This window comes from Bos javanicus, chromosome 9 (genome assembly GCF_032452875.1).
Source record: "Bos javanicus breed banteng chromosome 9, ARS-OSU_banteng_1.0, whole genome shotgun sequence".
Taxonomy (NCBI): Eukaryota; Metazoa; Chordata; class Mammalia; order Artiodactyla; family Bovidae; genus Bos; species Bos javanicus.
This window is the reverse complement of record NC_083876.1, coordinates 49,269,950-49,296,738: the sequence shown is the minus strand read 5'-3', so window position 1 is coordinate 49,296,738 and position 26,789 is coordinate 49,269,950. Positions and strand designations below refer to the sequence as shown.

Here is a 26,789-nt window from a genome sequence, read left to right as displayed (position 1 = left end):
TAGATACAGATAATATTAAAAAGTCATAAAATGATACTTCAAAGTAGCTTGAGGGTACACACCATTACTGGCTTTTTTCTAGTGTTCTGATTTGCTTAATAGATACCCCTAATAACTACATTCATGAGACTTGCTGCATGATAGACCATATCTACCTGTGTGTGTTAGTCACTCAGTCATGTCTGACTCTTTGAAACCCCAAAGGACTGTAGCCCGCCAGGCTCCTCTGTCCATAGGATTCTCCAGGCAAGAATACTGGAGTGGGTTGCCATGCCCTCCTCCAGGAGATCTTCCCGACCCAGGTCTCCTGCATTGCAGGTGATTTCTTTACTGCCTGAGCTACCATGGAAGCTCATATCTATTTATAAGGAAAACTTTTAATATCACTAATATACGTAAAAAATTGAACCACATTGATGTCCATAAATCAGAGAAATATGGTACAGAGTGGGTGGGAATACCCATCTTAGTACTAAAATATTTAATGCCTGTTAAAAGTTTTGTCCCTAAAGGAAAGAATTTATTTCATTGAGATGGAGAGTGAAACAGAATCTGAAGATTCTAATTGGAATAATTTATTCAACTTAAAATTATAATTAAAAACAATCGCTTACCCAGTGAAAATGTCTGTATCCCTAATGATAAACTTCTATGAATAAACACAATCTACTGTCGCTATTCCCTAAAGTATGTTCTATCTTATCGAAAATAGTGATTTCTTAAGAAGAGTTTCTCTGTGAGAGAGGGTGAAAATAATATGCAAAGTAAATTTCTAGAAGTAGATTACCATAATATGACATGTAATGTTTTCATTTTTCAGCTAGTTTGCAAAATAATTTCGTATATCATTCCATTTGTCTCTCACAGTAAACTACTAGAACAGGTATTATTTACCCCATTATTATTCCACTTGATAGAAGAGAAAGTTTAGGTGTTTAAGGCCACAGGGCCTCTGAGGTGAAGTCAGAGCCAAAGCTTTTTGTCAATGTGCCCTCTTACTATGGGCCTCATTTGGAATTCCTGAGATGCTCCCTTCCTCTAGGAGAATTGCAAGTACCATCCTTATAGCTTAAGTTACTCTCAGAGTACTTCACTTTCTGTTCTGTATTTTCCTGTTTCAGTGGACAATTTGGAAATAGCAGTTGGTTTTGCACCTGGGAGTGAATTTCTAATCTCAAAAATATACAAGCAACTCCTACAGCTCAACTCCAGAAAAATAAATGACCCAATCAAAAAATCGGCCAAAGAACTAAATAGACATTTCTCCAAAGAAGACATACAGATGGCTAACAAACACATGAAAAGATGTTCAACATCACTCATTATCAGAGAAATGCAAATCAAAACCACTATGAGGTACCATTTCACGCCAGTCAGAATGGCTGCGATCCAAAAGTCTATAAGCAATAAATGCTGGAGAGGGTGTGGAGAAAAGGGAACTCTCTTACACTGTTGGTGGGAATGCAAACTAGTACAGCCACTATGGAGAACAGTGTGGAGATTTCTTAAAAAACTGGAAATAGAACTGCCTTATGATCCAGCAATCCCACTGCTGGGCATACACACTGAGGAAACCAGAAGGGAAAGAGACACGTGTACCCCAATGTTCATCGCAGCACTGTTTATAATAGCCAGGACATGGAAGCAACCTAGATGCCCATCAGCAGATGAATGGATAAGAAAGCTATGGTACATATACACAATGGAGTATTACTCAGCCATTAAAAAGAATACATTTGAATCAGTTCTAAGGAGATGGATGAAACTGGAACCTATTATACAGAGTGAAGTAAGCCAGAAAGAAAAGCACCAATACAGTATACTAACACATATATATGGAATTTAGAAAGATGGTAACAATAACCCTGTGTACGAGACAGCAAAAGAGACACCGATGTATAGATCAGTCTTATGGACTCTGTGGGAGAGGGAGAGGGTGGGGAGATTTGGGAGAATGGCATTGAAACATGTATAATATCATGTATGAAACGAGTCACCAGTCCAGGTTCGATGCACGATACTGGATGCTTGGGGCTGGTGCACTGGGACGACCCAGAGGGAGGGTAGGGGAGGGAGGAGGGAGGAGGGTTCAGGATGGGGAACACGGGTATACCTGTGGTGGATTCATTTCGATATTTGGCAAAACTAATACAATATTGTAAAGTTTAAAAATTAAAAAAATAAATAAATAAAAAATAAAAAAAAATAAATAAAAAGAAAAAGAAATGAATCCGCCACAGGTATACAAGGATTTTTAAATGAAAGGATATCTTTGGATAAAGGAGGAAATATAGAGAGATTCATTTTGTGCAAAAAAAAAAAAAAAAGAAATCAAAGATGGGACTGGCATGAGGGGTCTTGAAATATAACTGCTACTGGGAAGAAGAGATTCATTTTCAGCTGTGATTAAGGTACAGATATAGCCTTATTATATACACACACCACTCCCCCAACTCCATGAAAAAAAATCCATAATGAGTCTTATTTATTATTTAACAAATAAAGTGACTGTATGTTGAATAAAACTGTGAAGAAATGCTTTTTAAAAGCCATACTTGGTGAGTTAGGAATTGAGATGGTTAAACACTTAGGAGTAAAGTATGGCTATGGCACAATAGGTATTGAGCTGTATTTCCAGCAATAGGAGTCATGAGACTAAATTTTTATGTACTACCATAGCAAATTTACCTACTAATTTTCATGTTTTGAATACTTAATTTTCCATTTTTCAAATTCATGAGAAGAAATATCTCCTACCACCATGGTAATAGTGTCCTTAGATTGCTTGAAAGTTAATACTATTCAAGTTTAAAAGGCATTTCAAGGAATAGGAACAAACATATATCCTGTACTAGAAGAATAAACTAAAATTCTAGAGCTTTGAGAAAACATTCAGAATATCTTTTGTTATAAAATAATTTCCGTGGTGGAGGGGCCAACTGTTTTAAATCTTTCTTTAGGATATAGTTGGGCCAAAAAAATGTTCTTCCACTTAATTAAAAAAACAAAACCAAACCACAAACTCAAAGCTCTAAAGCCTTTAGCAAACCACAGGTTGGGTTTGATATATTCACTTTTGGACAAACAGGATGCACTGTTTGTGAAATGGGTGCTGGAAAGGCAGACTTTGGAGTCAGACTAATTCAAATCACAGCTCCACTTACTACACGGGAGTCTCTGGGAAAATTTATTCTTTTTTCTCAGTTTTCTTATTTGTAAAATAGGGATGAGAATCTTTAAAAGACAGAATAGTGGCATTCTGTCAAATGAGATAACTAAATTGAGAACATCTCTTCAAAAGGCAAACAAGAAAGGTAGTTTTAGGGTAGCTACGATCAGCCAAATACTATATTAAAAAATATAACGGAGACAAGGACAATGTTCCTTGAAAATATGTACTTATTAATAAATCTCGGTGGAATCCACCCTTGTTCAAAAAAATAATAACAAGTAGGTCAGGATAAAAATCAAGTATAATAAAAATATCCAAAAAAAGGTTCAATAAAATGATTAGGGGTTTCCAAGTCTACCTAACTGTAGAAAAACTCTACATTTCTCTACTTTTTTTTTTTTTTTCCAGTTTAGAGTTCTATGATTACATGTTTGGTGGTATGGCCTTAAATAAATATCATTTGAAAATGTCTCTACATAAACTATTTCTATATGCTTTAGACTATTTAATGCTATATTTCAATTACTTATGCATATATGTCACATCAAGAGATAATAACAGTACAAACCTACATCATAAGTTGTGACCACTGAGTAAGTAATAGAAAGCAATGAAAACAGTGCCTGGCTCAAGTAAATTCTTGATAAATACTGAATATTATCACAATGAAACAATAAACTTGTATGATTTAGAATAGCAATGACTCTCAGAATGGAGAAGTATGAAATAACCAGAAATCCACAAGGTGGCTCTCAAGGCTTGGCTTTTAAACACAATAGAGCTGCTCTGTATTTCCAAAGAAAATGAAACAAGACTTATGAATGCTGACCTGACTTTTCAAAGACTCTCATAAATTCATAATTAATAGATAACTGGAAGAATACAAAGCTGCATAAGTGGTATGTAATAGAAAATTTTATAAAGAGAAACAAATGCATAAATTTTGTAGTTACACTGAAAGAGAATCTGACATTCAAAACAACCTGTACCAGATTATCACAGGTAGAATTTAAAATATCAATGCAAAATGGTAAAATTTACAGCACAATCCTAATAACCAAATACATCTTATTAAGCTAATAAGTATGAAGGTAAGAGCATATGTAGCAGCTGCTCAGCAAATATCACTTCAATCTTATGCATACAAAATATTTTGAAGTTCCCACCATTTTATGCATGCAGTTTTTTTTTAAATTAAAAATTTATTTGTATAGCTTTAAATCAAGGCAAAATTTTCTGCAAATGGGATAAAGGGCATTTTCGGTTTTGTGAGCCATAAATCTCTCTATGCTATGCTATGCTAAGTCACTTCAGTCGTGTCTGACTCTGTGTGACCCCATAGACGGTAGCCTACCAGGCTTCCCTGTCCCTGGGATTGTCCAGGCAAGAACACTGGAGTGGGTTGCCATTTCCTTCTCCAATGCATGAAAGTGAAAAGTGAAAGTGAAGTTGCTCAGTCCTGTCTGACTCTTAGCGATCCCATGGACTGCAGCCTACCAGGCCCCTCTGTCCATGGTATTTTCCAGGCAAGAGTACTGGAGTGGTGTGCCATTGCCTTCTCCGTAAATCTCTATAGAAAGTACTCAATTTTCCCCCCATGTGTAAAGACATTCATAGAAGATAAAGGAAGGGCTCTGACTATTTTCTAATTAAACTAATTACAAAAAACAAACTAATTACAAAAATTGCCACGTTTGGCCCTCAGGCTGTAGTCTGTCCCCTCTATCTAAATCATTATTTGATATGAGTAAACAAAATGTTTGGTAAATCTTTGAATACTATCAATACCCAAATAACCTAGAGATGTGCTTCTCAAACTATCATGTGCAGATATCCTCTGGGGATCAAGCAGAAATGCAGATTGCTGCTGCTAAGTTACTTCAGTCGTGTCCGACTCTTCGACCCCAGAGATGGCAGCCCACCAGGCTCCCCCGTCCCTGGGATTCTCCAGGTAAGAACATTGGAGTGGGTTGCCATTTCCTTCTCCAATGCAGGAAAGTGAAAATGAAAGTGAAGTCACTCACTCGTGCCCGACCCTCAGCGACCCTATGGACTGCAGCCTTCCAGGCTCCTCCATCCATGGGATTTTCCAGGCAAGAGTACTGGAGTGGGGTGCCATTGCCGTCTCTGAGATAGCATAATAAGGCAACCTAATTTCCAGGAGGCAGTAAATCACAGCAGGGGTGGGGGTGCTGAGGCTTTGCCTTTCTAACAAGGACCCAGACTTTTCAGGCCCTTTGACTATATACTGAATAGCAAGGCAGTTGTTCTGAATCTTTTGGGTCTCAAACTTGCACTCTCAAAAAGAGCTTTTGTTTATGTTATTTATAGGGAATTCCCTGGTGGCTCACATGGCAAAGAATCTGCCTGCGATGTTGGAGGCCAGGGTTTGATCCCTGGGTTGGGAAGATCCCCTGGAGAAGGGAATGGCTACCACTCCAGTATTCTTGCCTGGGAAAGCCCAAGGACAGAGGAGTCTGGTGGGCTACAGTCTATGGGGCTGCAAAGAGTCAGACACGACTCTTTCACTCCTCAATGTTATGTGGCAGCATGGATGGGAGGGGAGCTTGCAGGAGAATGGATACATGTGTATGTGTGGCGGAGTCCTTCTGCTGTCCACCTGAAACTACCATAACAGTGTTAACTGGTTTTACTCCAAAATAAAATAAAATGTTTTTTTAAAAAAGAGCTTTTGTTTATATCTGTCCATGTTTACCCTAGAAACTTAAAAAAACTTATCTTTAAAAGAAGAATCCATTAGACATTAACAGACTTTAGAATATTTAACTATTTTACACTTTAACTATATTTTAAAGAGAACTAAACATTACAATTATAATCACATAGAAAAAAGTGCTAATTGAACACATCAAGCACTGAGATCCTTTGAAAGTCAAGAAAAAAGTAAAATTATAACATGATAATTCTATAATTTAACTTATTGGAAATTAGAGACCATGGATCTTTCATAAAATATCTGGCACATTATGTATTTTAGTTCTTGTATCGTTTTGTCATTTGTTCCCTACCTGTTTTTCTGCATGTCCATATTCAGGTCCTTGAGTAGGTAAAAAGTAGCAAATCTGGCCATTATTCTTGGCTCTCTCTATTAGAGACATAGCTGTTCTTACAGTGGCATTTCGAGCATGTACAAACACCATCACCTAAAATAAAGGAAAACAGTGGATTTAATATTCACATTTATTAAGAGATAGCTTAATATTGGTCTGGAAATCACAGTATATAAACAACTATTAACTTTTCAAAATAAACCCCTAGTTTATGAACATGTCAACATTTGCTTATTTTAGAACAAATTGCATTTGGATAAAGGCAAGTTACATAAAAGTCAATACCATGGTTTTGTTTATCATTAATCCTAAAAGATAGGCAGATGTCAAAATGAAATTAATGGATTATATAAAATGTGAAATTTAATTTATGCATTTTTCTTCTGAAGATGTGATTCATTAGCACAATCATATATTATGAGGACAGAGTATAAAAACATACTAGAGCCTTATTCTCCCCAGTCAATGAAACTGCCAGTATCATTAAGATGTTTAAGGAAACTGAAAACAATAAAGATCACTTTTCTTTGGATGAAATCGTGTCTAAGAACAACCTTTTAAAATAGAGTTTAGGGGACTGCTGGAGAAGACAAAGCTTCTAGAGAGGTATTTGGAATTTTCTGTTGTGGCAGCCTTTCTACAAAGTGACAGTGGAAATCTGAATTAGGGGAAGTTGAGTGTCCGGATGCTTCGTCCAGAGGAAGAGGATAAACATCCTTTCAGGGATAGTAGTCAGGCAGAAAAGACAGTAAAATCAGGGAATGACTGGCAGTCTGCATTTGCTGTCTATCAGGTCCCGCCTTCTCTTCTATGTGATGTTTCTTCTTTGGTCTCCACTCTCCTGTCCCCTCCCTTCATAGGTGAACCCCAGCCTTCTGAAAGAGCCATGACCAATTCCTAATTCTTGCCTCTCCATGTTTTTCTGTCAACTGTGTTTTCCCAGACGCTGGAACTTTGGTGTCATCTCAGGCTACACATTTAGAAGGATATGTAACAGACTGCTTTTAGTCAGAAAATTAATATGCTCATGGGAGTTGACCTGAGTAAGAGATCATTTTGACCTGCATACACTTTCAACAAAAGTGAAAATGGGAAGGAGGTCTGACCAGAAAGGAGACAGAATGATACATATCTAGAGCTCATGCTATATAATTAACCCATAGTAACCTTTGACTGTGTGGATCACAATAAACTGTGGAAAATTCTGAAAGTGATGGGAATACCAGACCACCTGACCTGCCTCTTGAGAACCCTATATGCAGGTCAGGAAGCAACAGTTAGAACTGGACATGGAACAAAAGACTGGTTCCAAATATGAAAAGGAGTACATCAAAGCTATATATTGTCACCCTGCTTATTTAACATATATGCAGAGTACATCATGAGAAATGCTGGGCTGGAAGGAGCACAAGCTGGAATCAAGATTGCCGGGAGAAATATCAATAACCTTAGATATGCAGATGACACCACTCTTATGGCAGAAAGTGAAGAGGAACTAAAAAGCCTCTTGATGAAAGTGAAAGAGGAGAGTGAAAAAGTTGGCTTAAAGCTCAACATTGAGAAAACGAAGATCATGGCATCTAGTCCCATCACTTCATGGGAAATAGATGGTGAACCAGTGGAAACAGTGTCAGACTTTATTTTTGGGGACTCCAAAATCACTGCAGATGGTGACTGTAGCCATGAAATTAAAAGACACTTACTCCTTGGAAGGAAAGTTATGACCAACCTAGATAGCATATTCAAAAGCAGAAACATTACTTTGCCAAAAAAGGTCCATCTAGTCAAGGCTATGGTTTTTCCAGTGGTCATGTATGGATGTGAGAGTCGGACTCTGAAGAAAGCTGAGCGCCAAAGAACTGATGCTTTTGAATTGTGGTGTTGGAGAAGACTCTTGAGTCCCTTGGACTGCAAGGAGATCCAACCAGTCCATTCTAAAGGAGATCAGTTCTGGGGTGTTCTTTGGAAGGACTGATGCTAAAGCTGAAACTCCAATACTTTGGCCACTTCACGTGAAGAGTTCACTCACTGGAAAAGACTTTGATGCTGGGAGAGACTGGGGGTAGGAGAAGGGGACGACAGAGGATGAGATGGCTGGATGGCATCACTGACTCGATGGACATGAGTTTGGGTGAACTCCGGGAGTTGGTGATGGACAGGGAGGCCTGGCATGCTGCAATTCATGGGTCACAAAGAGTCGGACATGACTGAGCGACTGAACTGAACTGAACCTTATAATGGGTTGGCAAAAAACTCTGTTCAGGTTTTTCCGTGATATCGAATTGCAAAGCTGAATGAACTTTTTGGCCAACTTAATGATTCAGTTCAGTTCAGTCACTCAGTCGTGTCCAACTCTTTGTGACCCCATGAACTGCAGCACGCCAGGCCTCCCTGTCCATCACCAACTCCTGGAGTTCACCCAAACTCATGTACATCGAGTCAGTGATGCCATCCAGTCATCTCATCCTCTGTTGTCCCCTTCTCCTCCTGCCCCCAATTCCTCCCAGCATCAGGGTCTTTTCCAATGAGTCAACTCTTCGCATTAGCCCACAATAAACTTGTCAAAGGGAATGTTTCACATATGGGATCTGATAAAATTAATAGTGAAGTAAAATCTGAGATAACTATTGTTCAAGAAACTAGAATACTTAAGTGACACTCATTAGGGTGTATTAAAAGTAAAGGAGAATGGATATTCTGGAGAAGACCAGAAGTTACTCAACGAAAATCTCCCAAAGTGTTTACAGAGAATATAGAACCAGCATGCTAGGTCATTTGGTAAAATTTAACATAAGTATATCACAGCCTTCAAGGACATAAAGCTGGAGTATTCACACTTTATCAGTGCTCTAAGGAATGGGCATATTTAACTCAGATGACCCATATATCTACTACTGTGGGCAAGAATCCCTTAGAAGAAATGGAGTAGCCCTCATAGTTAACAGAAGAGTCTGAAATGCAGTATTTGGGTGCAATCTCAAAAAAACTGAATGACCTCTGTTCATTTCCAAGGCAAACCATTCAATATCACATTAATCCAAGTATATGCCCAACCAGTAATGCTGAAAAAGCTGAAGTTCAATGGTTCTATGAAGACCTTCGAGAACTAACACCCAAAAAAGATGTCCTTTTCATTATAGGGGGCTAGAATGCAAAAGTAGGAAGTCAAGAAATACCTGGAGTAACAAGAAAATTTGGCTTTGGAGTACAAAATGAAGCAGGGCAAAGGCTAAAGAGATTTGCCAAGAGGATGCACTGGTCATATCAAATATCTTCTTCCAACAACACAAGAGATGACTCTACACATGGACATCACTAGATGGACAACACTGAAATAAGACTGATTATATACTTTGCAGCCAAAGATGGGGAAGCTCTATACAGTCAGCAAAAACAAGACCAGGATCCAGCTGTGGTTCAGATCATGAACTCCTTCTTGTGAATTTCAGACTTAAATTGAAGAAAGTAGGAGAAACCATTAGACCTTCAAGTATGATCTAAATCAAATCCCTTATGATTATACAGTGGAAGTGACAAATAGATCAAGGGATTAGATCTGACAGACAGAGTACCTGAAGAACTATGGATGGAGGTTCGTGACATTGTACAGGGAGCAGGGAACAACACCATCCCCAAGGAAAAGAAATGCAAAAAAGCAAAATGGTTGTCTGAGCAGGCCTTACAGATAGCTGAGAAAAGGAGAAGCTAAAAGCAAAGGAGTAAAGAAAAGATATACCCATTTGAATGCAGAGTTCCATAGAATAACAAGGAGAGATAAGAAAGCCTTCCTCAGTGATCAATGTAAAGAAATAGAGGAAAACAACAGAATGGGAAAGACTAGAGATCTCTTCAAGAAAATTAGAGATATCAATGGAAAATTTCATGCAAAGATGGGTTCAATAAAGGACAGAAATGGTATGGACCTAACAGAAGCAGAAGATATTAAGAAGAGATGGCAACAATACACAGAAGAACTATACAAAAAAGATCTTCATGACCCAGATAACCACAATGTTGTGATCCCTCACCTAGAGCCAGACATCCTGGAATGCGAAGTCAAGTGGGCTTTAGGAAGCATCACTACGAACAAAGCTAGTGGAGGTGATGGAATTCCAGTTGAGCTATTTCATATCCTAAAAGATGATGCTGTGAAAGCACTGCACTCAATATGCCAGCAAATTTGGAAAACTCAGCAGTGGCCACAGGACTGGAAAAGGTCAGTTTTCATTCCAATCCCAAAGAAAGGCAATGCCAAAGAATGCTCAAACTACTGCACAATTGCACTCATCTCACATGCTAGCAAAGCAATATTCAAAATTCTCCAAGCCAGACTTTAACAGTACATGAACCGAGAACTTTTAGATGTGCAATCTGGATTTAGAAAGGGCAGAAGAACCAGAGATCAAATTGCCAACATCCGTTGGATCATCAAAAAAGCAAAAGAGTTACAGAAAAACATCTATTTCTGCTTTATTGACTATGCCAAAGCCTTTGACTGTGTGGACCACAACAAACTGGAAAATTCTTCAAGAGACGGGAATCCCAGACCACCTGACCTGCCTTCTGGGAAATCTGTATGCAAATCAAGAAGCAACAGTTAGAGCCGGACATGGAACAGACGGGTTCCAAATCGGGAAAGGAGTACCTCAAGGCTGTATATTGTCACCCTGCTTATTTAATTTATATGCAGAGTACATCATGCGAAATGCCGGGCTGGATGAAGCTGGACTCAAGATTGCTAGGAGAAATACCAATATCCTCAGATATGCAGATGACACCACCCTTATGGCAGAAAGTGAAGAAGAAATAAAGAGCTTCTTGATGAAAAGGAAAGAGGAGAGTGAAAAAGTTGGCTTAAAACTCAACATTCAGAAAACTAAGATCATGGCATCCGGTCTCACTACTTCATGGCAAATAGAGGGGGAAACAATGGAAACAGTGACAGACTTTATTTTGGGGGGCTCCAAAATCACTGCAGATGATGACTGCAGCCATGAAATTAAAAGACACTTGCTCCTTGGAAGAAATGCTATGACCAACCTAGACAGCATATTAAAAAGCAGAGACAGTACTTTGCCAACAAAGGTCCATATAGTCAAAGCTATGGTTTTTCCAGTAGTCATGTATGGATGTCAAAGTTGGACTATAAATAAAGCTGAGAGCCGAAGAATTGATGCTTCTGAACTGTGGTGCTGGAGAAGACTCTTGAGAGTCCCTTGGACTGCAAGGAGATCTAACCAGTCCATCCCAAAGGAGATCAGTCCTGAATGTTCATTTGAAGGACTGAGGCTGAAGCTGCAACTCCAATATTTTGGCCACCTGATGCAAAGAGCTGACTCACTGGAAAAGACCCTGATGCTGGGAAAGATTGAAGGCAGGAGGAGAAGGGGATGACAGAGGATGAGATGGTTGGATGGCATCACTGACTTGATGGACTTAAGTTTGAGCAAGCTCTGGGCATTAGTGATGGACAGGGAAGCCTGGTGTGCTGCAGTCGCGCTGCAGTACATGGGGTCACAAATAGCTGGACTTGACTGAGTGACTGAACTGACTGACTGAACTTATTTTCTGATACTAATGTGATTTGAAAAGAAATATGATCATAAGCATATTTCTGATGGAACGATAAAATGTATTTCAGTAAGTTTCATGGATACTTAGAAAATTTTTTGATTTCCTTATTTTCAACCACCCCTGCCAAAAAAAACACAAAAAACAAAAAACAAAAAATAAATCTGCTTTTCATAGGCTTTCTAGCTTTCTGAGGAGTCATCTTTACCTCAGAGGATGCCAAAGATATGTTGACATTATGTTCATTATGATATTTTCATAATTCCTGACATAAATTGTTTAATACTAATTTAGATAGAATAGTCTGTTAACCATAATGCTGTGCTGAAGCTTCACCAATTTATAATCTGTCAAATTCCACCATCTTTTCTTCTTAAAGGTAAGGGCATTTCAACTATGAATTTCTTTTTAAAGGGTAAGTAAGGCAGACTTTTTTCTTTTATATAAAAATATATTTGACCACACACAAAATCTCATTTACCCCAACATTAAATTTTAAGAAAATCTCAATTAGAATGAAGTTATATTTTATTATTTTATTTATTTAAATTACTTATATTTTATTAATTTGCTTAAACATTTCTGGGCATGCAGTCACTACCAAGCCCTGAGAAAACTGCTGTGAAAAAGACACAAAGTCCCTATCCTCATAGAGATGGGAATCTTGTGTGATGGATTCAGTTCAGTTCAGTCGCTCAGTCGTGTCTGACTCTTTGCAACCCCATGAATCGCAGCACGCCAGGCCTCCCTGTCCATCACCAACTCCCGGAGTTCACTCAAACTCAAACTGGATTTAATAAGCACAAAATATTTTTTTTTACTTAATATATATTTATTGGCCATGTGTGTGTAAAATACTGTTGAGAGACATATGAAAATGGATAAGGCATGGTCCCTTCTATACAATTTAAGGAGGGAGATAAAACTGGAAATAATTTAGGGAACTGATCCAAAAGACAGATGAAGTGTGGATAACAGCAATGGTAAACATGGAGCTAGTTGGTTTACTTTATTCATCCTTGCCAGGATGTATACACATACCTACTGAGTGCCAAACAGTGGCCAAAGCACCAGGGAAACTATGAAAAGTCTGTCCAAGCACCAAATTGGAGCTGCACTGTTATGGCAAGACAGAATCACTAGGAACTGACCCTTCCTGGGTGTAGAAGCTGGGTGCAGTCTGCATGGAAAAAGCTATGGTAGTCTATAGAGTATTTAGCCCTTGTGGTTTCAGTGTGTTAGCTTGAAGAAGTAGATTCTCTTTCAAAGTTTCTTACACTGAGGCCCAGGGGCCACTTCCTCAGAATTACTGCTGAGGCTTGTTAAAATAGATTTCTCAGTCCTTCCCTAAAACCGACTGAGTAAAAATATCAAGTGGTAGGGGCTAAAAACTTAATTATTAACAACTATTGAGATCACCACTGTATTACTGTGTGAAAACAGTTAATGATTACCACCAACTTAGTTTTCTTTTTCTAAATTAAAAGGAGTTCAAAAGGAAACATAAGTAAAATCACCACTACAAAGATTCCCTAATAACCTATCTTTATTTACCTATACATATGAAATATCAGATATTATTAAGATATTTTATATAATTAGTATTGCCCCAGGGTCGTTTTCCAGATGGGCAAGAGTTTTAGAATACAACAAGATTTCTATTCTCCATAACTCAAATAGCATATTATGTAAATCCTGTTAAAATAACAGATATGGAAAACATAAGGGAAAATAAAATATGACCCTAAATCTTCATTAATTATTTCAGTCTGACTTGTCAACTTATCATTTTGCAAATTGTTTTCTACTGCAGCCAAGAGAAATATTAGTTACAACTTAAAGTAGCAATTTCTTTTTATTAAAGAATACATCATGTCTTGTTCAGTAAAATAAACTCTTTTTCTTATTAAGAATTTTCTGTCTAGAGGCTTCAATAGAAGCCATTACAAGGTTTTGGGTCTCTATAAACATACTTGATTTTATGGTTTGCTAATTTGGTTAATTAATTTAAATAGGCTCATATGAAAATGATAACTAACAGAGAGGACAGCACTGTTTCATTTAGCAGAAATAACTCCAAGTTAATCTTAGAAACACTGCTGGTAACCAAACAGCAGTTAAATGGGCATGTGTCATTAAAATAAGATTAGAAGAGTAGATTCAAGTCAATAATGCTGATAAGTTTTAACTGTTTTATTGAACTGCTTATGTTTTTAACTCGGGGTTTGTTAGGTTAATGGAATTAAAAATATTTTATATACTTATTTTTAGTTGAAAAAGCCATTTAAGAATGTACCAGGGAATCAGTTCTGGACTAGGAAAGAAAGTATGTGAATTTGAGTTCTGGTTCTGTTATTTGACTTGTCAAAGAAACTGTTTTTCAAATAAGATGCTGATTAAAATTAATGAAAAGTAAAAGTTCAGACAACAATCACTCACAGTACCAAAATGCTAAAGTAACTGATACTGTTTCAGTGTATTCAAAGGAAAGAAGGACATATCATCTTAAAAAGACAATTCTACTTTGAAGTTTGTTAAATAGCAGTGTGATTGAGAACAAATTATTTTATCTCTGATCCTCATTTCCTCTATGACATAGTTACTAGTGTCACAAGATTACTGTAAGGATTAAGGATACCCTGTAAGTGAACTACTACATTTAATAAGACAACAGTGCTCAAATTTTAGAACCATCAAAATCACCTGGCAGGCTTATTAAAAACACAAACCATTGCTCCTTCCCTCAATACCCTTTCTATAAGTAAGTCTGAGGCAAGACAAGAATTTGCACTTCTAACAAGTTCAAAGGAGATGCTAAAACTCTTTGTATAGGAATTTGGAGACCCTTAGTCAAAGCTGGTAAGTATTAACACCATGATAAAGGTAATAAACATTAATAAAATTAATTTGACCCCAAAGACCAAAGGGTTAGATCAGTGAATGAGTACTATAAATTGTCACCTATATAAACATTTATTCCTCATATACGTAAGTGCGTGCATATCTAACACCATGTGCTTGGTGCATGCATGCTCAGTAACGTCCAACTCTCTGAGACCCCTTGGACTGTACAGCCTGCCAGGTTCCTCTGTCCATGGAATTTTCCAGGCCAGAATACTGGAGTGGGTTGCCATTTCCTCTGCCAGGGGATTTTCCCAACCCAGGGATTGAACCTGTGTCTCCAGCACTGGCGGGCGGATTCTTTACTGCTGAGTCACCTGGGAATCTCCATCTTACACCACAGAAAATAATTAAAAAGAACACTTCAACAACCTTGGAAGGGTGTTGTGCCAGATGAACTAGGAATAAAAGGAGATTAACAGAAATATTTAAGCCTGAGATTATTTTAGAACGGGAGGAAGGCCAAAGATTGACTGTAAAATCTTGAATGAAACTCTCTTCCCTAGACATTTCCACTAAGAAGGAAGAATCAACATAACTGAAAAAGATACAACAACATGGCAGATAGACGTTCCATAGGAAATGTGGCTGAGAAATATAACATTCTATAATATATGGTATTGGCTATTGCAGTGATTAAAGAATAAGGCTTGAGGGTGAGGAAGTTTATGTCGTGGTGTTCATGTTAGGACTCTAACCACCATAGCCATTTATTTGTTTTGCTCTCAATTCTTCCTAACATTCTTAACCCACGATCCTCAAGAGAAATAAGCCCCAATGATCTAAACAAATAATGATACCAAAAATGTGTCCCTTGACCAAGAGCATCAGTATCCTCTGGAAACTTGTTAAAATTACCAATTAATAGTATCACCTCACATCTGAGCCAAAAATGAGGAGGATGGGACCAAGCAATCTGGTTTTATAAGTCATTAATAAGTTGAATGTTAAAATGTGAGAGTCCAAGGAAATGGCAGCCATTGGAAGTAAAAAACAAAACAAAACAAAACAAAAACAAACCCTTAAACCTGTCCTCTGTGCATTTAAAATGATTCTATAAGTACTATCTTTAGGAGAATGGAGAAAGTAGCCAAATCATTTTCTATGATGTATAGTCTGAATGAGGAGTGCCACCGCAGATAGATTTCGGATTTATATACCACAAGGGCAGGCAGGCAACAAGATCACTTTTATTGCTGTGATTATATTAACTTATCTGTGTATCAAGTAAATGTAATTCTAAACGGCTTCATTCTGATTGCTGTGAATCAGTTTTCATTTCAGTCCTGCCAATACTGACCAGTTGAAGACACTGGTCATCTGAAGATATTTTTCACATCCATACTAAGTTTCCTCATTTATTTTTTCATTTGCAATAGTATTCCTTTACTTAGAAATACCATAATTTATTTAACCAATCCTTGTTGTATTTACGGTGTTTCTAATCTTTTATTATTTAAAGTAATGCTGTAATAAACAACTCTGTATACAAGTAATTTCATATGTTTGTAGATATTTTCCTAGAAGCCAAATTGTTGGGTCAGGTATATATGACAATTGAACTATGTCTCTATTTTGAATATTGTCTATTTTACTATTGGGCATTTTTGCTTATTATTTTTTAGGTGCTCTTACAATATAGAAGATAGTATGTTTTGTCTTTTTTTCTACATTGCAAATATTTTGTTCTAGTCTATGCTTTATCTTTTGACTGTTTATGATATCTTATTTAGTATGGAAATGGTTATATTTTTCTTTAGACCTGTCAGGATTTTTCCCTATGACTACTGGGAAATTCATAGGCAAGAAAGTGAAAATAGTCATCAACACAAGAAGAGGTATGGGACTTCATTAGTACAGTGTGGCTCTCGAAATCCAATGAAGGGCACAAGAAGAACTGGATTTTGTTCTTGTACACACACACACACACACACATGCATGCACACACGCATGCACACACGCATGCACATACACATGCACAAGTCTGCAAAGATATCTACAGAGATATCCATAATACAGTGGTACTTAAAAAAATTAAATTTAAAAACAATTTCCATAGCATATTTCGGAGTATATTATAAAGGGTGTGTGTGTGTGTGTGCATGTTTAAAAAGAGACATACATGAATGGACACCCACCAAATTAATTAACTCACAAATGAAAATAGGATGGGGGTATAAAAAGATAATCTTTTCTCTGTATATCTTACATTACTTGTCTTGCCCACTGAAACAAGCCTTAAGTTTTATAAACATATAAATTATACTGAAAATGAGCAATGATCAATAATGAGGTTGTAAAGGTATATTTATGATATACTACTGTACTACTATATTTGATGTGATTATTTTATTGGTAAGGGATTTACAGCATCAAAGTAAAAACCTACAGAACACATATTTAATAATGGACTTTTAAAGGGTAGTGGTTGTACTTTTGATCAAAAAGTTTTAGTTTACCTGGAAATGCTTTAGGAATAAAAGAGAGACATGTTTTAGCAGAAGAAAATAAATAGTACTTCCTAGGAAAGTATAATATACAGAGGTCAAAGGCACAGAGAAGACACCAAATCCATATGGATTTGGTGAATACAGGCTCTAAGTAGAAATGGACATTAGACAGATGAGCAATAATAGTTGGAAAGGTAAAATATAACCACATTATGATTGTATACAATAAAAAAATTCAAGATTCAGAAAAAAATGATAAACCACTGAAAACAGTCAGTTCAGTTCAGTTCAGTCACTCAGTCGTGTCCAACTCTTTGTGACTCCATGAACTGCAGCATGACAGGCCTCCCTGTCCATCACCAACTCCCACAGCATACCCAAATTCATGTCCATTGAGTTGGTGATGCCTTCCAACCATCTCATCCTCTGTCGTCCCCTTCTCCTCCTGCTCTCAATCTTACCTAGCATCAGGGTCTTTTCAAATGAGTCAGCTCTTTGCATCAGGTGGCCAAACTACTGGAGTTTGAGCTTTAGCATCAGTCCTTCCAAAGAACACCCAGGACTGATCTCCTTTAGAATGGACTGGTTGGATCTCCTTGCAGTCCAAGGGACTCTCAAGAGTCTTCTCCAACACCACAGTTCAAAAGCATCAATTCTTCGGCGCTCAGCTTTCTTCTAAGTCCAACTCTCACATCCATACATGACCACTGGAAAAACCATAGCCTTGACTAGACGGACCTTTGTTGGCAAGGTAATGTCTCTGTTTTTTAATATGCTGTTAAACTAAGATCATGGCATCTGGTACCATCATTTCATGGCAAATAGATGGGGAAACAGTGGACACAGTGGTTGACTTTATTTTTCTGGGCTCTAAAATCACTGCAGATGGTGATTGCAGCCATGAAATTAAAAGACGCTTACTCCTTGGAAGGAAAGCTATGACCAACCTAGACAGTATATTCAAAAGCAGAGACATTACTATGTCAACAAAGGTCCGTCTGGTCAAGGCTATGGTTTTTCCAGTGGTCGTGTATGGATGTGAGAGTTGGACTATAAAGAGGGCTGAGTGCCAAAGAATTGATGCTTTTGAACTGTGGTGTTGGAGAAGACTCTTGAGAGTCCCTTGGATTGCAAGGAGATCCAACCAGTCCATCCTAAAGGAGATCAGTCCTAGATGATCATTGGAGGGACTGATGTTGAAGCTGAAACTCCAATACTTTGGCCACCTGATGCGAAGAGCTGACTCATTGGAAAATACCCTGATGCTGGGAAAGATTGAGGGCAGGAGGAGGAGACAACAGAGGATGAGATGGTTGGATGGCATCACCTACTCGATGGGCATGGGTTTGGGTAAACTCTGGGAGTTGGTGATGGACAAGGAGGCCTGGTGTGCTGCGGTTCATGGGGTCACAAAGAGTCAGACGTGACTGAACTGAACTGAGCTAGGTTGGTCATAACTTTCCTTCCAAGGAGTAAGCGTCTTTTAATTTCATGGCTGCAATCACCATCTGCAGTGATTTTGGAGCCCCTTAAAATAAAGTCTGACACTGTTTTCACTGTTTCCCCATCTATTTCCCATGAAGTGATGGGACCAGATGCCATGATCTTAGTTTTCTGAATGTTGAGCTTTAAGCCAGCTTTTTCACTCTCCTCTTTCACTTTCATCAAGAGGCTTTTGAGTTTCTCTTCACTTTCTGCCATAAGGGTGGTGTCATCTGCATATCTGAGGTTATTGATATTTCTCCCTGCAATCTTGATTCCAGCTTGTGCTTCTTCCAGCCCAGCGTTTCTCATGATGTACTCTGCATATAAGTTAAATAAGCAGGGTGACAATATACAGCCTTGATGTACTCCTTTTCCTATTTGGAACCAGTCTGTTGTTCCATGTCCAGTTCTAACTGTTGCTTCCTGATCTGCATACAGGTTTCTCAAGGGGCAGGTCAGGTGATCTGGTATTCCTGTCTCTTAAAGAATTTTCTGCAGTTTATTGTGATCCACACAGTCAACGGCTTTGGCATAGTCAGTAAAGCAGAAATAGATGTTTTTCTGGAACTCTCTTGCTTTTTTCATACGGAGTACTTAAAAATTATTTTTATGTTAGACAAAGATTTTAAACAGGGCAGTTAAAAAGAATGTCATCATCATGAAAATAAAATGTGTTTTTATAAGGAATATATATTACATGATGACAAAAAAAATATGACTCAAGTTAGTGTAAAAGAAAAAGGTGATAAAACACTGGAAAAACCTAAAGATGATTTTGGAACTGTAAAGTGAAAGAACAATGGAGAGGACATTTTAAAAGGGTGGGGTTATTAAAAGGAAAAGGAGGGCCATGTTGTTTATGAAGAGTGAAGATGAACGAGAAAGTGTTAATACTTAGGGAAGGTTCCCTGAGAAACAGTGTGATTGTTTAAGACAGATCTTATAAAAGGGATTTAGCTAGAGCAATCAGAGAAGAAAAGGAAATAATAGGAATCCAGATAGAAAAGAAGAGCTCTCACTGTTTGCAGATGACATGATACTGTACATAGAAAACCCTAAAGATAGTATCAGAAAATTACTAGACCTAATCAGTAAATTTAGCATATTTGCAGGATATAAAATCAATACACAGAAATCATTTGCATTTCCATATGTTAACAATGAAAAATCAGAAAGAGAAATTAAGGAATCAATCCCATTCACAGTGTAACAAAAAGAATTAAATATCTAGGAATAAACTTACCTAAGGAGACAAAAGAACTATACACAGAAAATTATAAGGCTCTGATGAAAGAAGTCAAAGATGACATAAACAGATGGAGAGATATTCCATGTTCCTGGGTAGGAAGAATAAATATTTTGAAAATGACTATACTACCAAATTCAATCTACAGATTCAATGCCATCCGTATCAAATTACCAAGGGCATTTTTCACAAAATTAGAACAAAAAATTTCACAATATGGAAACACAAAAGACCCCGAATAGCCAAAGCAGTCTTCTTTCTTGAGAAAGAAGAATGGACTGGAGGAATCAACCTTCCTGACTTCAGATTATACTACACAGCTACAGTCATCAAGACAGTATGGTACTGGTACAAAAACAGAAATACAGACCAATGGAACAAGATAGAAAGCCCAGAAATAAACCCATGCACCTACAGGTACCTTATTTTTGACAAAGGAGGCAAGAATATACAATGGGGCAAAGGCAGCCTCTTCAATAAATGGTGTTGGGAAAACTGGACAGCTACATGTAAAAGAATAAAATTAGAACACTTCCTAACACCATACACAAAGATAAACTCAAAATGGATTAAAGACCCAAATGTAAGATTAGAAACTATAAAACTCTTAGAGGAAAACATAGGGAGAACAGTTGATAACATAAATCAAAGCAAGATCCCCTATGACCCACCTCCTAGAGTAATGGAAATAAAAACAAAGGTAAACAAATGGGACCTGATTAAACTTAAAAGCTTTTGCACAGCAAAGGAAACTATAAGCAAGGTGAAAAGACAACCCCTGGAATGGGAGAAAATAATAGCAAATGAAACAACTGACAAAGGCTTAATTTTTGAAATATACAAGCAGCTTATACAATTCAATCCCGGGAAAACAAACAACCCAAACAAAAAGTGGGGAAAAGACCTAAACAGACATTTCTCCAAAGAAGACATACAGATGACTAAAAAACACATGAAAAGATGCTCAACATTGCTCATTATTAGAGAAATGCAAATAAAAACTACAATGACATATCACCTCACACTGGTCAGGATGGCCATCATCAAAAAGTCTACAAACAATAAATGCTGGAGAGGGTGTGGAGAAAAGGGAACACTCTTACATTAGTGGGAATGTAAATTGATACAGCCACTACATAAGATGGTATGGAGATTCCTTAAAAAACTAGGAATAAAACCAACATATGGCCCAGAAATCCCACTCCTAGGCATATACCATGAGGAAACCAAAACTGAAAAAGACACATGTATCCCATTGTTCACTGCAGCACTATTTACAATAGCTAGAACATGAAAGCAACCTAGATGTCTATCAACAGATGAATGGATAAAGAAGTTGTGGTATATATACACAATGGAATAATACTCAGCCATAAAAAGGAATGAGCTTGAGTCAGTTCTTATGAGGTAGATGAACCTAGAACCTATTATACAGAGTGAAGTGAGTCAGAAAGAGAAAGATAAATACCATATTCTAATACATAAATATGGAATCTAGAAAAATGGTACTGAAGAATTTATTTACTGCACAGCAATGGAGAAACAAACATAGGGAATAGACTTATGGACATGGGGAGGAGGGAGGAGAGGGTGAGATGTATGGAAAGAGTAACATGGAAAGTTACATTACCATATGTAAAATAGATAGCCAACGGGAATTTCCTGTATGGCTCATGAAACTCATACAGGGGCTCTGTATCAACCTAGAGGGGTGGGATGAGGAGGGAGATGAGAGGGAAGTTCAAAAGGGAGGGGATATATGTATACCTATGGCTGATTCATGTTGACGTTTGACAGAAAACAACAAAGTTCTGTAAAGCAATTATCCTTCAATTAAAAAATAAATTTAAAAAAAGAAAAAAGGAAGAAAAGAAACTCATACCTACATGGAGGGAGATGATGCTACTATTATGATTAAATTAAAATAATAAAAATTTCCCTGATGTGTCCAGGTACAAGTGATACTTTATTCTTTTTGAGCATCCAAAGAATTCATACATTCCTCTCTTAAGCATTTATTACTGGCTTCCCAGGTGGCTCAATGGTGAAGAATCTGCTTGCCAATGCAAGATATGCAGGTTCAATTCTTGGGTCAGGAAGATCCCCTGGAGAAGGAAATAGCATCCCACTCCAGTATTCTTGCCTGGGAAATCCCTTGGACAGACGAGGTTGGCGGGCTACAGACCACAGGGTCACAGAGTGTTGGACACAACTTAGCAACTGAGCACAAACATTTTAAAGTATTTTTGTGCTCGATTTAGCTCCTCTGTGAGTCTGCGATCATCTAACACTTCCATGAGAGGTAGTGGGGATATAACAGTGGATGATCCTAGCATGTGTTCCTGTGTTCACAGAGCTAATACCCAGTTACTATTATGCATTACTGGAGTCTAGGAACATGGCACACACAGAAACTGCCACTCATTACATGAACAACTATAGGAAGATGCAGCTTTAAAAAAAAAGAAATAAAAATGTAATCTAGAAATTAACTGGGGTCCTCTCTTAAAGCTGGTAAATTCCTTAGCTTAAAGGTCATGACATTCCAAGTTTCTTCATTATTGGCTTTGGGGTGTCATCTCTCTAAATCCTTCCTGTTGATCACAGCCTCCATGCATCTGTATCAATATGTTCCCAAGCCTTTACCCATGTTTTACTTTACCTAGTTCTCCTGCCAACTTCACCTGGGGAAATTCTACAAGCCTTTAAGGCCCAGTTCTAAATGACACTTCTCCAATCTCTCCAGAGAAAAATGTCACTTCTGTGGCACTTTGTTCATGGTTGTGCCCTGTGTAATCTGGAGATGTACACAGATCTTTCCATTATTGTTAATAATTACCAGGACTAATAATAAAATATTTATTAAGTGCTTACTATGTGCTAAGCCCAGCACTAGCTGCCAGCACAGTTATCTAATTTACTATTCTATTAGTATTTTACAGGTGAGAAAACGGAAGCTCAGAGTTTTAATAACTTGCTACTCATTCAGGAGCAGACTGGGAATTAGCCTCAGATATGATATTCCAAAGTCTATTTTCTTTCTGACAAGTTATAGTGCTTCATTGGGTGTGGGCTGAGGGTATGTTTACATCTTACTAATTTTGAGGTCTCTGTGTGACCCCCCCATGCCATTCTCCCTGCTATCATCCAACCAGCAGCACTCACAAGTGATTGCTGAAATTCCAATGTTAAAAATGCTCAGCATTCACAAAAAACACTTATTTTTAGCACATTTTTGAGCAGATATGAATTTTTTTCTTTTCTTATGTCTTTTATTTATTTTTTGTTTACTTTTTACAAATGTGGTGTTGGTTTCTGCCATACAACAACACAGATCAGCCATAATTATACATATATCTCCTCCTTCCTGAGCCTCCCTCCCCTCCCCACCACCCCAACCTCTATAGGTCACCACAGAGTGCCAGACTGTGCTCCCTGTCTTATACAGCACCTTCTCACCAACTATCCATTTTATACATGATAGTGGATGTATGTTGATGCTATTTTCTCCATTCCTCCCACTCACTCCCTCCCCATTGTGTCCACAAGTCCACTCTCTACCTCTGCATCTCCATTCCTTTCTGAGAAGAGATAGAAATTTATAAGTTTATAAATAATAATAGGATGTAGGCTGAGTTAATACTTTCACTGATTGTTGTTTAAGTGCTAAGTCATGTCTGACTTTTTGCGATCCCAGGGACTATAGACCACGAGGCTCCTCTGTCCATGGGGTTTCCCAGTAAGAATACTGGAGTGAGTTGCCATTCACCTTCACTGATATCTTTTATTAGATATAAGGTATAAATCTAACTTCCAATTACTCAATCAAATAATTAATTTTCCTGGATAATTTATTTAAATTTATTATCAAATGCTCCATTGATATTTAATAACTGAAATTGTTACTATTAGTTTTTTGATACTGTTGTATCAGTGTGTATACAGTTGATCACTGAACAACGTAAGTTTGAGATGGGCAGGTCCATTTATTTGAAGATTTTTTTCAATATTAAATACTACAGAACTACACAATCCATTACTAATTGAATCCTATGCAGAACCGCTGATCTGGAGGAAACATGCATATAAAGGAAGCAGGTATTGGGAGGGCCATTTAAGGTATAGGTACATTTTTGACTGCAAAGAGGGTTGGCGTCCCTAACTCCTAAATTGTTCAAGGTCAATTGATATTTTAATGCCATTGCAAAGTTAAAAATTCAAGTTTTAAAAAGAATTCATAAAATAAGCTATTCTAAGAGCATCTTAAAAAAAAATATTCTTGACTTTGAAGTCAAAAAGTTCCTAAATCAAAGCTAACTACATTTACAATGAATCAAATTATTCAGATTCATTAATTAAAATAATATCTAACTGATGGATATGAATAAAGAAAGCATTTTTATATTTTATAGCAGTAGAAAATTTGACAATTCCCTGATGGCCCAGCAGGTAAAGAATCTGCCTGCAATGCAGGAGACACAGAAGACATGGGTTCAACCCCTGGGTTGGAAAGATCCCCTGGAGGAGGAAATGGTAACCTACTCCAGTATTCTTGCCTGGAGAATTCTATGGACAGAGGAGCCTAGCAGGCTATAGTCTATACTGTCGCAGAGTTGGACATGACTGAGTGACTAAGCATGTATATTTGGATTACTATATATAACAGTTTACTGTTACTATGTAACAGTAAAACTATTACTAAAAATAGGGGTAAAATAATAAATTTTAAAATTCTCTATTTTATTAATCATGAGAATAACAATTAGCATTTATCATCAGATATTCCTGCCAGTCAGTTGCATTACTATATATATATACACGTGGCTGTGCTGGGTCTTAATCATGTACTCAGGATCTTTTAATTCTGGCTTGCGAACTCTTGGTTGTGGTATGTGGGATCGAGTTCCCTGACTAGGGATTGAACATGAGGCCCCAGCACTGGGAGTACAGAGTCTTAGCCACTGGACCACCAGGGAAGATCCAAGCATATTTTTTAGTTTTAAAAGACGTGGCAAAAGCTTTATCACACACACAAACTACCTCAAATAGGGTTACTTGTCTTATCTATATCAGAAAACTGTATCAGAAAACTATATAATTCATTGATTAGTCTTCATGCATTAAATTATGCAAATAAAACAAGGTCAGTAATCAGGGGTAGAGAGAAGTGGTTCCACCGCTCCAAGCTGTGTAATTAGATCTATATTCGGCAGTTCAGAGCCAACTCTGAACTCTCACATTGAGATCTATAGCTCTTCTTGAGAAATCTAAGCTTTTTAAAGTGATAAATAGACTCAGTTGGTCATTACTGAATTACATTTAGGGTATTACCCTGAATGTGAAATATATTCTCCATCAATTTCTCTAAAGGAATCATTTTAATATTTATCAGTTTCTGTTTCAGTTGTATGGAGCTGCTATAGTTGGTTAAAAGAAATCCACAATATTTTACATCTTCTAAACCCTAAAGATACTAGTTATCAAATATATAATAATTACAAAAAAACAAACTTGGATAGCTTAGTGTCTATGTAATATAACAGCAAAAATATATTTCTAGCTTAGCTCACTATAAAAAGTATTATTTTACAGTCAATTCAGCATGTGTCAAGACATTGTATAGTACACTTAGAAGCATAAGACAGTTACATTTCTGTATGGCCTGTAAAATATTTAGACCACAAAAAAAAGAATAGTTTTTAAAAACATAATTTTAAAATGGTAAGTATTTTGAATGCATTTTCCTTTTGCTATAAAGTTTTCAACATAATTAAAAACATTTTCTTAAGTATCAAAGGGCAGTGGAAAAGTATACTCTACTTTCTGGTTGAGTCCTAGTTTGTAGGGGTGTGGTGTAGCATTTTCAGCTACTGGTCTCTCTTATTATGCAAATACAATACTTTGTACCTTATTTGGACATGGAACAACAGACTGGTTCCAAATAGGAAAAGGAGTACATCAAGGCTGTATGTTGTTACCCTGCTTATTTAACTTATATGCAGAGTACATCATGAGAAATGCCGGGCTGGAAGAAGCACAAACTGGAATCAAGATTGCCGGGACAAATATCAATAACCTCAGATATACAACTGACACCACCCTTATGGCAGAAAGTGAAGAGGAATTAAAAAGCCTCTTGATGAAAGTGAAAGAGGAGAGTGAAAAAGCTGGCTTAAAGCTCAACATTCAGAAAACTAAGATCATGGCATCTGGTCCCATCACTTGATGGGAAATAGATGGGGAAACAGTGTCAGACTTTACCTGACAAAATCACTGTAGATGGTGATTGCAGCCATGAAATTAAAAGACGCTTACTTCTTAGAAGGAAAGTTATGACCAACCTAGATAGCATATTAAAAAGCAGAAACATTACTTTGCCAACAAAGGTCCATCTAGTCAAGACTATGGTTTTTCCTGTGGTCATGTATGGATGTGAAAGTTGGACTGTGAAGAAAGCTGAGCCCTGAAGAATTGATGCTTTTGAAGTGTGGTGTTGGAGAAGACTCTTGAGAGTCCCTTGGATTGCAAGGAGATCCAACCAGTCCATCCTAAAGGAGATCAGTCCTGGGTGTTCACTGGAAGGACTGATGCTGAGGCTGAAACTCCAATACTTTGTCCACCTCATGGGAAGAGTTGACTCATTGGAAAAGACTCTGATGCTGGGAGGGATTGGGGGCAGGAGGAGAAGGGGACGACAGAGGATGAGATGGCTGGATGGCATCACCGACTTGATGGACATGAGTTTGGGTGAACTCCGGAAGTTGGTGATGGACAGGGAGGCCTGGTGTGCCGAGATTCATAGGGTCACAAAGAGTCGGACACGACTGAGCGACTGAACTAAACTGAACTGAAGTATACCTGATTTAAACAACAGCAGAGTCATAGCTGCCTGG

At 37.5% G+C, this 26,789-nt stretch overlaps 1 protein-coding gene across 1 annotated transcript in view; it reads right to left on the bottom strand.

The window, feature by feature from the left end:
• ASCC3 (activating signal cointegrator 1 complex subunit 3) overlaps positions 1–26,789 on the bottom strand; it is a 335,161-nt gene that overhangs the window by 146,108 nt on the left and 162,264 nt on the right. Inside the window, exon 14 of the mRNA XM_061427741.1 lies at positions 6,202–6,336. Within this exon, the coding sequence (XP_061283725.1) occupies positions 6,202–6,336 (135 nt within the window). The remainder of the gene's footprint in view (positions 1–6,201; positions 6,337–26,789) is intronic.